At 33.5% G+C, this 14,266-nt stretch overlaps 2 protein-coding genes across 2 annotated transcripts; both read right to left on the reverse strand.

The window, feature by feature from the left end:
- Positions 1–2,659: 2,659 nt before the first annotated feature.
- Positions 2,660–5,294, reverse strand: LOC129313749 (uncharacterized). Its single transcript, XM_054957115.1, has 3 exons — positions 4,785–5,294; positions 3,257–3,364; positions 2,660–3,170 (listed from the first exon to the last, which is right to left on the reverse strand). Exons 1-3 carry the CDS (start codon positions 5,091–5,093, stop codon positions 2,859–2,861), a joined length of 729 nt encoding a protein of 242 aa, XP_054813090.1. The 5' UTR covers positions 5,094–5,294; the 3' UTR covers positions 2,660–2,858.
- Positions 5,295–10,917: 5,623 nt separating this feature from the next.
- Positions 10,918–13,869, reverse strand: LOC129314657 (glycosyltransferase BC10). Its single transcript, XM_054958148.1, has 2 exons — positions 12,350–13,869; positions 10,918–11,565 (listed from the first exon to the last, which is right to left on the reverse strand). The coding sequence occupies exon 1, from the start codon at positions 13,472–13,474 to the stop codon at positions 12,362–12,364; it is 1,113 nt and encodes a 370-aa protein (XP_054814123.1). The 5' UTR covers positions 13,475–13,869; the 3' UTR covers positions 10,918–11,565; positions 12,350–12,361.
- Between the last annotated feature and the right edge of the window lie 397 nt (positions 13,870–14,266).

Below are 14,266 nucleotides of genomic sequence, written 5' to 3' on the forward strand. Positions count from 1 at the left end.
GAAAATAACAGTAAAATTCTAAAATAAGAAATTAATATTTCTCCACCAAAACTTTTTTATAAATAAGTTATAAATATTTCTTTAAATAATTATAAAAAAATTTAATTATAAATTAAAATTTATATATAAAATTTAAATATCTCATCTCTAATGAAAATTTTTTAATTTATAATAATTTAATTTGAAACGATATTTATATCTATTTTTCAAAAAATTTTATTATAAATTTAATTTAATTATCATTGATTTATTTTTTAAAATTTAATTTTTAATTTTCCAAGATTTTAGATAATAATTCATAATCATTCATCAATCTATCTCTCTATCTATTTTTTTTTTTAAAAACATGTGTGTATAACTGTGTATATATATGTATACACATATCTTTCTATGGGGAGGTAGACAACGTGTAGTTCGGGCCTTCGAGGCAGTTTAGTGCTTAATTGTTAGGGCTAAGTTTAAAGTTTGGCCCAACCTTGAAATTATTTTAAAAAACTTTAAAAATAATAAAAGAAAATTTATCTAGTGATGTAAAGTATAATTGTTCAATTTTTTGTCAATAATTATCCTCGTTCAAAATAAATTTTATACAAAGTTAATATTAGGATGGTAAGGTTATACTTTTACAAGATTAAGTTATTTTAATATTTGTCATGTCATCATTCAAATCAAGACCATATTACCAGTTAAAATTAAGATAAAAGATCAAGTTTTTTATCATTGTGAACACTCCATTTTGTTTGGTCCCTCATAGAACAATTGAATAAGCAAAAATAATTGAAAACTTTTTTTCAATAGATTAATAAAAAGAATGAAATGAAAATTAATTAAAAAATCATCAAATGAAAAAAAAATTCAAATTTGTACCTTAACATAAGTCTTCAATTAGCAAGAAGATTTAGTTCTCAAAATTGTGGCTTGATTTAAAATAATAAAAATTAAATAAAATTAATCATAAATTGTGATTTGATGAAATTTAACTATTAAAGATAGAAGCCTTAATTCTCATATATAAAAAGGTCAAGAGAATGGGGGCAGAAAAAAAAGGTAAAAAAAATAGAGAGAGTGGAGTTTGAAAAGATAAAAACCAAAAAAAAAAAATTGCTAGATAAAGATAAAGATAATCATTCTCTCTCTTCTTCTTCTCCTTGCCTGATAATATAGGATTGAAAAAAGAAAGAAATAATTTATAGAGTAAAGCTTTATTTTTTTTTCTTGAATCTGGATACATTCTTATGAATCACAAATTTTTTATATTGTAAATTTATAGAAATGCCTATCTGCATATATATTTTTGCTTTCTTCTTCTTTTGTTTAGGGAGTTCAGACCATTCATTTCTTTCTTCTACTTTTGGTGTGTTTTGTCTCTTTTTACCATTTTTTTTCCCCTTTCCTTTTTATTGTTCCTTGTATTTCTACATGATATCTTCTTTACACGTGCATTGGAGCGCGTCTGTTGGCGAGGCCTTTCATTTCCTGTTATTCCTTTTCATCTCTTTTTATTGGCATCCGATTTATACACACTCGTAGAAAAATATAAAAGCACATATATGGTTCAAGCACATGTATTGATTGGTTATTTTTTGTGCCTATAAGGTGGAGATGATTGAAATAATCACCTAAATTACTATAAGTGATAAAGATCCTGAGGTTTGATCCCTTGTTTTTTTCTTCCAAAAATTGCCTATATTATTATACGCTTCTCTAACACACATTACATTAATATTTAATTTGAGAGTTTTTTATTTTTTTAAATCATATCATGTGAAATTTTTAAAGTCTTCACAGGTAATTAATCAATTGGCATGCCATATGTAGCAATGGGCTACCTCGGGCACACTAATCATAATACTTAATTAATTTGTTTTATTCATTGTTTAAAAAAGAATTTTTTATAAATATAAATAAGTCAAAAAATAATTTTTATGCTATATGAGATGTTGGAATTTCCACGAACATAAAATAAATTAATTTCTGTATTAGATTTTGTAAATCTCCAAAGGAATTTCAATATAATTTTTTTTAAAAAAATCCTTTTTCAAATAAAAGAATAAGTCTTTTTTTTCAAATCAAAAGATACCAATCCAATTAAAAACTTTTTTAAAAAATAAAAAATTCTTTTTCCAAAAAAATGCTAACAAACTGACATACATTTTTATCTTTTAACTACATGAGCTTTGATTTCTTTAAAGAATATATTAGCTCTAGAGTTTTATCCTAGCCCCTAGGTCAAGTTTAACATGTAACTAAATAATATTTTTCTTGATTTAATTTTAAATTCTTCTTATCTCCTTTTTTCTTATTTTATTAATTAAAAGTAATTAAATTTTATTTAAGACCATATTAATTTTGTCTAATTCACTTAAGATAACCATTTTTATGGATGGATAATACGAGATACCTGACACTTTCTTTACACACAACTGACTTCCAAACCTTATTTTAGTTATTATAAATCTTTTTTAAAAAAAAGTTTTAAAAATTATTCTTTTAAAATTTTAATAATAATTCTTATATTTATTGATTTTCCTTTCTGGGAGATCATAATTCGGGTGCAACAATATGCATTGCTCTTTTTTCGTTCTATTACAATTAAAATATCCTTTAAGTTAGTCCCCAGCAATATCACTATATCAGGACGGCATTCCTCCACATCGACTTCACATTCAAGATTTTAACTTCAATAATAATAGTAGAATCAATACATTCCTAGGCATAAAAAACAAATACAATCTGCAGACATGGTTATAAATCGCACCACAATAAAAACAAAAAATCGAGAATCAGCATCAATGGACACAAAAAGCAGCAGTGTGAAATTACAAGCCAAACTCTAGGGAAAGATTGAAAATTTCTGGTTAAAAGAATTTGTTGTACTGGCTGGTCAAGGATTCCCTCAGATTTGAATACAATCCGTAAAGAGAATATTGGCGCAGGTTTTCTACTTCATACCATGAGTTAAGCACCGTAAGATGCTTGTCGGTACCAGAAAAGGCTAGCTGTATCCCAAGACTACAATCCACTGAACCCCCTCGGTTCTTACAAGATGATGTTCTTATTGCGCAGTCTTGTTTATTGAGGCAAACAAAGTTAGATTTTCCTTTGCATGAAGCGCATCCGTCTCTCTTCCAGTACAAATTCTGTAGCCTACCCTTCTTAAACTCTAGCACCTAACATGACAAATCCAAGGCCTTCAAAATAGGTTATCAAAAAGCCAAAGTCTGAAATTGTCGCGCCCATGGTTTAACATTCTTACCAGTGTAAAACTTGTCACAATGTATGAGCTGTTTGCAACAAACGCAGGTAGAGACCTTGCAGCATATTTTCGCCCAGCAAATGCCACCATATACCCACCATAAGAATCCTACATATTATGATGGTAAACAAAAAATCAAATTCAGGTAAAAATGGAGAAGCTGCTCAGATGCAACTTTCTTTTTTTTTTTTTTTTTTATAGCTTCTCTAGTTTTTCTTTTCAGGAGAACATAAGATGCCCATCTATACTAGCAGCTTCCAGACATGCTAGTATATCTTTTCAGAACGGTGATTGTACAACAAACCATTCCGTGCTGTCTGCGTGAACATGTCCTGAGAATTTTAGTCTAATCATGAAGTTGTTCAAAAGTTTCAGCGCTGAAACACTTCAGCATTTTCTTTTCTTTTGACAACAAAGACATCGACAGTTTTATTCATGCATAATATAATACACAAACAAATCGCACGTCAACCTAGCCGACAGAGCCCCCTTTAATATTCAATCGCCAGCAGGAAATCTGTCTTATCACTATGTGAAAATACACGTTTTGGCGACTCGCCTTACTAATTTGAGCATCAAGTAGAGTCTTCTTATATACCCATGTTGAACCACAATTTCGTTCAGTACAGCTGCTTCCCAACTTAGGAATAGTGATTCTTCACCTCACCATGTTTACCTTGGCAATTAATAATATGTTCAACATTATGGATGCAATGTACTTTTAAACCAAGGGCTTCATGAAGAAATTAAGTGAAAAGGAGACACGGTAATGAAACCAAGTTTGTCCAGATCGAATTATACTCTAAACATAAAATAAAAATATAAGATTAACATTCACAGTCAGACATTTAAGTTGACGTAACAAAAATAGCAAATTGTTTTGAAGAAATAGAATCCCAGCTTAGAAAGATAGCAGCAGCAGGAAAAGAGATCATTTCAGTCAGTCAATAGCTCGCAGGAAATTTCAGTTTCAACAGTGATGAGCAGAAGTGAAGAAGAAGAACAATACAGTGCTACCAATAGTCCTGCTTATATTTGTGTTACCATTGACAAGAAGGCAGCAATAATGACAGTAAGCCTGTGGTATAGTGGAAAAACAAATAAAGTGACAAGTGCAGATTAGAACTTATAACCATGATCTCTTCCCTATTTTTTTTAAATGGAATACTGTTATCCAACTCTACATTTATCTGTTAGTAAACCTCATTAAAACGGTTTTGGGAACATCTTCAGACAGATTAGGGTCAGATAAGCTCCAATAGGAATGCACCTATAATTATTATTGAGAGCTATAAAAATTACAGCAAAGCAGGAATCAGCAAATATCAAACAATAGCTAAGGCACCCGATTTACAATAGCACTATTTGATCCAACAAATAGAAGCAACCATCACACTCATTCTCTATAATCCACCTTCACAAATAAAATGAAAATCGAATGCAAAAGCAAGATCCAAAAGCAGAAATTAGCAAAGAACTGCATCCAATGCTGGGAAAAGGAGAAGGGAAAATAAGAACGCCGGCTTACCGGAAAGAAATTAGAGGTGTTGATGGAGAGGAGGGAGATCTCATCGACTTTCGGGCGGAACAAGGCGAGCTGTGAGTTCGGCGACGACGAAGCCAGACCGAGACGGCTGTCACATGGAGAGAGCTGGTGGGACTGATTGTAGAAGAACGAATCCCTGGAACTGAAAGCAATGCCGAAAGTGTAGCCATCAGATCTCTGAATCTTGGTATCGGCGCAAGGGTGGTAGACCCTTTTGGTGTTGTCCGCGTCGAGACACACAACCAGCAGCGTCAGGATTAGCATCACCAACGCTGCCATTTTTGCAGCCATTGTAGACCCGAGAGGATCTTGATCGGAATCTGCAGCAGTGATAAGGCTTTTTAAGGGATTGCAGAGGACTATAGGTCAGTGGTAATCGGCAACGGGAGTGTTAACTTTATTTGAAGGCTTGGTTCTCGCTTAGTAACTTGAGTCTACATTATCAGTCTTCGTAAGCGGACAGAAACGAGGAAGATAAGTAGAGTAACTGCATATGAGGAAAATAAAAGGGGCCAAAAACAAAGGCAGAGGTTTGGACCTTTTTTTCCCGCAACGATGCATTACGATATTAATTATCAATTAATAATATAAAGTTTACATAATAAGAAGCCTTTTTAATAGATAAAAAGTATCAGCACGTAATTAAAAACGTCACGCATTTTTTCTATAAATTTAAATATCAACTATCAACTACTACTTTTTAAAAACTGTCAATTTAACTGATTTTGTCCCATAATTAGAATTAAAGGAGTAGTAAGTGAAGTTTGTATTTAGTACTCATCAACCCAATGCTTATCACCACATGGGGTGATCTTGACCCTTTATTTTCCTCTCAAATAATTTCAATTGTTGATTTTCAATTGTTTTTAAATAATTTTAATATTATATTTATTATATAAAAATTATAAAAAAATTAATATTAAAACTGATCAAAACATTAACAAGCAGTTAAACAACTCCATCACATTGAATCCCATCCAAATAGTACCTCCCATTTCATTTTGATTTATTTTAGATGCTTTGCTCTTTCAAATAAGCAGGTGACATTTCACGATAATCCTGCCTTTAAAAGGGAAAAAAGAAAAGAAAATTTGGACTTATTGAAATAGTACTGAATTCTTAAATATAAGAATAAGAAATAAAATGATCATACAAATACAACAGGTAAAAAAGCTTTTTCACTCTCCTTTCAAAAAAAAAAAAAAAACCATTGTTGGGTAATAATACTAAAAATATAGTACAAAAAAACAAGTCTCCAAGCATCCAAGAATAACTTAGCGTTGCCCTGAATTTACAACACTAGCTCTAATATTCCATCCTTTGTTGTTTGCCTTGGACGGGCATTGTAGACCTACAGTGCCATCCGATGTAGTTGTATTGTTATTTTTTATAAATTAAATTTTTTAAATAAATTAATATTTAACTATACTTTCTTCAATTTATTTTATTAATTATTTTTTAAAAGGGTAAAGTAATTCACTTTATAAGTTATTATATTGATAATAATATTTTATTTTAAATAAAATATCTAAACTATTCTTAAAAAGTAAAAGAGAGAGAAATAGAAAAATAATATTATATAGTTTATTTACTTTTTGAGGGTTATGTTTGTAATTTTATTAAATTTATTTTTTATATTTTTATTGTATTGATATCGATGAGGTCAGTAGAAATGACTTATAAATAGAACCACAGGGAGTATACATTAAATTAAAATTATATTATATTTTTTAGATTTTTAAAATTTAGATTGTATTTTTTTAATTATATTATTTTTTCCATTTTATGATACTATGTCAACACATTTTTTTTATTTGTGATGTTAAAGAATTAGTTATTAATTTTTATTTTGATTTAGAGAGGCAATAACAATAAATGGTAGATGTTTTTTCAATTAAGTTGCGGTGTATATAAGGATTGAGGCTCGTTCCCAACTCATTGCTTAAAAGTTCTTATCACATATGCCAATTTTAATTGATTCTGAAATAATTTATATAAAATAAAATGTTAGTCATGTTTTTCGTATGTTCTAAAATAAATTATGTGACAATAAAATAAATTATTATTATATTTATATATTCTAATAAATAAAAAAAACTTCTTATATTGTCCTAGGAATAAAAAAACATATATAGTTAAAAATAACAATATAGTTATTTTTAGAGAAAATTTTAACTAAGAATTAGGGATGTGACTTTATTATTTGTGGGTTCCGAAAAAAATTATAATTTTAATTCAATTTAGGAAAACTGAAGTGAAAATAATTTTAATGATGAAAAAATTAAAGTACCCTCCACTTGTTATGCAAAATCATTAATTATTAATTTTTTTATTTCACTAGTTAATTTAACAATATGAATTGTAAATTGTATCAATTTGTCAAACAAGCAACAACGTCAATTTTTAATTTGCCAACTTTACTTGTTAATTTATTTATATCAGTTACAAATTACAAAACTTTTCAGTAATTTATAATTAATGTTAATAAATTAAAAAGTAAAATTAGTAATTTAATAATTGATGTTGTTTCTTATAATTGAACAATTGATATCAAGTTATGTATAATTATTTACACGTCAATTCATGTAATTTATAACTCATATTGGTAAATTAACAAGTGAAGTAAAAAAATTAATGATGATTGATTTTGCATAATAAGTGAATAGTATTTTAATCTTTTCACTGTTAAAATTATTTTCACTTCAATTCCTCTAAACTGAACTGAATTTTTAGATTTTTGTATCACTAATAATTAAATTAGACCCATAATTTTTAATTGAAATTCTCCCTTATTTTTACTTGTCATTTTTTAAAGAATTAATAAAATTTAATTTTTACTATTCTCCCATCCACGTCTCTTAAACAATGTGGATCTATGTTTCTGTGCATTGCAAATGTCTAAATTCTAGTTCAAGGTAAAGCTAGATGCCTCCCTGCAAGTATCTTTCTTTCTAACCGAATAGTCACTAGCACCCTTATGGTAATTCCCAATGCAGGAGTCAAATCAAAGACAAGTATTAATATAATTTCATATCGACCTTCTTACATTAAATTAAAGAATAAAATATTCAGCCAAAACTACTTATGCACAAGGAGCGAGGTATTGTAATGTAGTTGGAGAATCTTCCACGATGTCCTTGAGGCTATATGTGAGGGATAGACTACCATAATCATAATATATTTGCTTATTTGATTTGAACATAATGTTAGTTTGTCCAGGAGAAATGAAATAATTAATTAAAAAAACAGAAGTCTTCCGTAGAATTAAAAAAAAATAAAAAAATGGATCTACGGCCAATGGATCACAACTACCAAGGGAGATACACGTTACACCACAATTCCCGCTCTTCAATATATAAAATCCAATAAGCATTCACATTCTCAACTCATAGTCAATATGAGCTTGAAGTTTCCTTTATAGCTCACGAAACTTCTCCATAATGGCTCTGTCCTATGCCTCTTTTCATAGGAAATCTCAAAGTTCTTGATATTCTTTGCTTATTTGTCTTATGTTTTGTATCGAGTTGAATTTTCTTGACACGGGAGCTCCTCTAAATGTTCCAATTGGCAGAGCAACTCAGAGATGAATTTTCAGCATGTTTGGGGCACTAACTGTGTGGGGCTTAAGGAATGATGGAAAGAAATAGAAAAAAAATTAAAAAAGAGAAATAATAAAAAAAAACTCCGCCTGTTTTATAAAGTATTATATTCAATTTAGCAACATCTATCCAATATTTGAGAAATCCTTATTCAAGTAGAATTGAACTTTGATTGATCGAGATACTTTCAATCCGACGGATGAAGACAGAGTTTTAGGGAATGCCAGTTCTAATTTGTTCTCTTATTTTCTTCCTAATTGATATATAATACGATGACAATAAAAAATAATAAAAACAATGGACACATATCCATAGGCTATGCTACAGGTAGAAACTGTAGATCTGACCATTTAAGTATTAGAAAATTTTAAAATATGCAATTATGGTGGAATATTCATCCGAGTGTTTTGCTTTTAACTAATAGACATAATAGTCAGTGGCTAGTTATTAGGTAATACCACCTTCCCCTCTTAAAAGGAGGTCTCAAATTCAAAGCCAGTATTGACATATGTTGTGTGCGTTAGTCCCTATGTGTGTCTCTTCTTCCAGTAGGAAAACACTAAGTAATGGGTAATTTTTTTTAAAACAAGTAATAAATATGATAATTTATCAATACCACCAAAAAAAAAAAAGAGGGCAGAAAATTTCTGAAAAAGCTACACAACTTATTTCTTAAAAAAACGGTCCGATAACGATTGATACCCATAATTCATAATTTTTTACTTTTTCCCCCCTTAATCGAACTTGACAATAAACAACGTTCTCACTTTTCAGCCAAAGGTTTACTGGGGACTCCTGAAAACAAAAGAGACATGGCCTTTTATTTTTGGGCCCAAAAGAGCCACAACCTTTTCAAGGCACCGTGGTGGTTAGTTAGATTAGATTCTTAAATCTTGGGCACAAGAAAATAGAAAAGAAAAGGATTAATAATCAAATACACGAGGGAAGTGAGGACCAGCCCAAGGGAACTTTACGCTGTTGATCACGTCAATATACGCGGAGTCCCACACTGATGTGGCTTTGTATGAGTGTTTCATCCAAAAGATAGATAGATGACCAGGCACCACGAGATCCATATTTCTTTCCTCTTGCCCATATTTACTACCAGACGATGGCGCCCCATGTGATTGGCAATCCAATAAAGTTGAGGTGTTAAACATCCATGGCAGATCCAAGAACGTCAGAACAAAAACGTCCATTTTTAGTTGGGATATGGTGGCAAGTTAACAACTTAATCACCTAACTTGAACCTTTTCCTTTCCCAGCAAAGGCGAGCAAGAATATTACACACCCTTGTCCCACCATCACCTATCACTTTGACTAGATCAGAATTTAACCAAGAAAAAATGAAGGCGCATGAATTTATATCCTAACATGAGTGGGTAGGTGAGTTCTTGTCGGTATGTACAAACGGCATTAAAATTCCCGTAAAAGATACTAACCCCGTAACACGGACCTCCTCAAGCCCTGTTTGGAATCACATCCCCATCCGTGTAACTCGTGCGTCATGGACAGAGCGCAGAGCAGTCCACTTCACATCTTTAGGAAAGATCGGAGGTGGAATACACCTCTCAACGAGCACACTTGCCAGTCAAGCTCTCCAGCCCTTTCTTCTCTCTCATTTTCCCTCCTTTTCTTAATTTCCATCATTGTTTTTATTTTATTAAATAAATTTATTTTAATTACAAATTTGATAAAGGTGAAAATTGAGAAAAGGAGGGAAAAGAAAGGGAGAGCTCCCCCTCTTTTGTCATTTCCCGTCACCCTCTCAATTTTAGAAGAAAGAGCTGTGTCTGTTCTTCTGGTCATTTAACTTTCCAGTTCATTACTCTCCCTACCCTCTTCATGAGTCATTTTTATTAATTTTATTAATATCAATATATAAAAAGTAAAATAATAAAAATGTGTAAAATTTTAAATATATTCTTATATAATAAATCTAAAAAATAATATTATTTTTTCTCTCTTATTAAAGATAATTTTAAAAATATTTTTTTAATATTACTTAAAAAACTATACAATAATTTATAAATAAAATCAAATAAATGAAATCAGATAGATGTTACAGAATGTACACGAGAGTGGAGGGATTCCACGAAGCTTCTCGCTCTGCAGGCTCCAGCTTGCAGCCCACCGCCACCGTCACTATCACATTGACTAGTCAGATTAGTTTATAAAAAAATGAATCTACTGCCACCAGAGTATCTGGAGTTACAAATTTATCATATTTTTCAACGGACATTAATTAGTTTGTTTAATAAATCATACTACCATAACAATCGGCAGTGCCATGACACCCATGAATTCTGCAAGTTCAACTGGCCGCTGCCTTCTCTTTCCTATGATTTTCTCTCCTTGTCGGTCATTTTGTCCGTGGTTTCTAGGTTTCAATCACGTCTGATGCTTCCTCACCCGAGAAGAGGGGTATATAAAAGCAGTTCCCAGAAGAAGAAAACAAAGGAAAAGAGGGGCTGGAAGGGAATCGACAGATTTTCTAAAGAGACGAAACCAGAAGAGACTCGAACATGTCAACTAAATATTATAACAAAATATACTATCAGCATAATTACATGTCTGATAAACAGATCAAATAACCATTATAGTAAAATCGACATCATTCTTCCATGTCTACATTGAATTTCTTTGAATGGTGGAAATAAAGGTATATAGTACAGAGATGGGAGAAGCAATTGGCCAGAACCCCCCCCCCTCCCCACTTGTAGTAACTGTTCCCTCAAGTTTTGGCAACAGGATTCGTTTCGTTTCATCCTAAAGTACATTGTAGACCTTTAATGAATGTTGTCCAGAACTCTATGTACAGTTTCCAAAAAGGATAAATAGCCAACACAATCTTTTATAACAAGTTGACAGCTAATTGAGCACGACCACTGTTTCTTTTTTCACACCAACAGAACACACATGACTGAAGTACTTGCCTTTTCCTTTTAGGTTTCAAGCTCGCGCTGGTGTCCAATATCCACCTGCCTTTTTTGATTCATTTCTTGAACCAGTATTACTTGCATCCCGGCTCTCTGCGTTGGAGAGCTTAGGGTGTATGGGTCGTCAGCTGTTCATGCCCCTTCAAACCATATATCTCCATCAAACTAGTCCAACGGTAAAAAATTCCAACTTCACCAGAGATTTCTTAACTCTGAAGTTTTCACCTGTGAGAATAAAATTAGACCTGAATTGGTCAGCTCAAGCGCAGAATCTGATATAACGTAATTTAGCAGCATTGACCCTAGCATGGTTGACAAGTGGAGCGTATGTTTAATCAGAAAGAAACACACCACTAAAGAAAGCAAGAAAAGTAGCTACTAGCACGCTATATTTTAACGGCCAGCATTCAAGTAAGATAGCATCAACCTTTTTACTCTCGTCATAAACCATGCGAGGCATAAATGCGAAAAGCAATGACACATTTCATAAGGTAAGAGTTATACTTCTCCACTTCATCTAAAAAAGAAGCTCCTTTCAGGTCAAAAAAAGAAGCCCCTAATCCCTAAAAGGAATATATATTCTTCGGAAGAATCAGCCACTCACAAGTCACAACATTCAATAGGGTCTTTCTTTGACTCCGGATCTAATATCCGGCGCGTATTTAGAAGTGAGAATGAAGAGAAAACGAACCAAAAATGCAGGGCCAGCCATTGTTAGTGGAGAACAGCATAAAGTATAAGCATAAAACCTGAGATCTATTATCTAATGGCAGGCGCATCCATTATAAAGTGAATCTGACATGGGCTTATATAGGAGTAAAGAGTAACTCTTAACCTGAGAAGCATGCATAATGGCACAAGATTTGGACTGATGCACAGGACAGGATATGCAAATGCTCAAATAAGAAATTTGTTACGCATCTATTAGATTTCAGGAAATCCATCTTCTTTTATCCGTTAATCAACTCAAACGCCAACAAAAGAAAACAGAAACAAGTAATTAACATACCGTGTTCAGATTTCAGTCCTTGAATATGACCGATTTAGCTATGCCCATCAACTTTTCCAAGCAATTAGGGGTAAATTTTCGAGCAAACAGATAAGATTCCGAGTAGTTCGACACCCGGAGTTGACGAATCAGCTCCGTCGATACTTCAGCGGGCTTATATGTATAAGGGTGCCCATTCACCGTACCCGTCCAATTGACACGCGTCAGGGTGTATTTGGTGCAACCATCTGGATCCGCCATTGATAACAAAGTAGGAAAATAATGTTCTTCAGGGTAGCACTCGTCGTCTCTATAACAAGGCAACTTGAATTTTCCCCAGAGGACCCGATCTTTTATCACCAACATTGCATGTCGACGCGTGAGCGTGAAAAACTGAGATCCAACTCGAAATTGTTGGAATGTCACCTCGGGCTTCATAGCGAATCGACCTCTAGCAATGTATCGTTTCCAAAGGATACGCTCCTTGGAGAGAATCTCGATGAAACTCTTGTACATCAGTCGTACACCCAGCCGAGCCGCTTCAGGATCATATTCAAAGGAGGTCAAATCGAAGGTTGGGGACACAAAAAGGGAACGATACACATATCGGAAAGAATGGAGAGGGATACAGTACTGCGAGAGGACGGTAAAATAGGCATTGGCGGGATCGTCAAGAAGCGCGGTGGCAAGCAACCGGCGGGTGGCAGAGATAAGAGTGGGAGACGCGCGAAAGGTCCGCTTGGCCCCGATGAATCGTCCCTTAAAAACGCCGCTGGTTGGGCGCGTGACATTTACGGCAGGATCTGCGTGAACATAAATGTTGTACAAATCGGTGGGGTTGCCATTGAAGAATTGATCCCAGAGAGGGGCAAAATGGAGGTCAGAATTTGTGAGGAATAAGAAAGCGATCTTGAGCTTTGGATACTTGGATGACGAAAGATGGAAGTGTCTGTTGGGGTCATTTGGAGGGGACGACGAGGACGATTGTGCAGCGGCGCGATGAAAGAGAGCAAGATCGTCGAGCTCGTCGTCGAGGGAAATGGGGACGGAGTGTCGAGGAGGGAGGATGTGAGGGGCAAGGAAGAAGAAGAGGATCGGAAGAGACAAGAGAAGAGAGAACGAGAGAACATATGGGGTTGAGAACATGGAACTAGGAGCAAATCTCAGGGGGGAAAGAAAAATGGGTGAAATCGATGAAAAGGGTTTAGAAACTCGTGGGGATAGAGTGTGGGATACATGGTCTGGAATTGTGAAAGAGAGTGCAGGAAATTCAGGAAGAAAGTGTGCAACTGAATTTCAGCAGAAAGGCCTGGAATTGTGAGAAAAAAGAACTCATAAAGATGTGATTTTTCCTCTCCGAAGAAAGTGAGAGAAAACTCGAAAGGAAAATTGGTGGGTTTATGTTAGGTGTTTGCGAGCACTAGACTGACAAGAATGGGAGAGGAAAGAGGGAGGAGACTCTACTGTGGAGAGAGAATGTGGAGTCGAGACTTGCACAGGGCGAGACATCGAAGGAACGCGTGGGGTCGATGACTGGGAAGGCGTCGCCTGATCCTTCAGTACGGTTGGTGTGAGGTGCAGAGGAAGTTCGCCGTTAGGGTTGACGGCGTACACCCGATGTCGCCGCGGCACTGCTAACGGAGTTTGTGAATTGTAAATTTGTTATTTATTATTTCGCTATGATAATGATAATTCAAAAGATCACAGTATCACACATAATTCAAAGCATAATTCCCGATTCCCTCTCTCGCAACATGCAAATAGGATCATTCCACCTCCAAGCGGAATACAAATGTGCGCTTTTTTTAAAAAAAAAAAATTATTTACTGGAACTAGGAAATGTATCTGTAGATATGTTTGATTGCTAAAAATATATCATCATCAATGATTTAATTTAAAATAGTTTTTTATTTCAAAAATGCAACCCCCTCTTTTGGG

Source organism: Prosopis cineraria, unplaced genomic scaffold (genome assembly GCF_029017545.1).
Source record: "Prosopis cineraria cultivar Desert tree isolate PC_DT_omini unplaced genomic scaffold, ASM2901754v1 PC6, whole genome shotgun sequence".
In the NCBI taxonomy this organism is placed as follows: Eukaryota; Viridiplantae; Streptophyta; class Magnoliopsida; order Fabales; family Fabaceae; genus Prosopis; species Prosopis cineraria.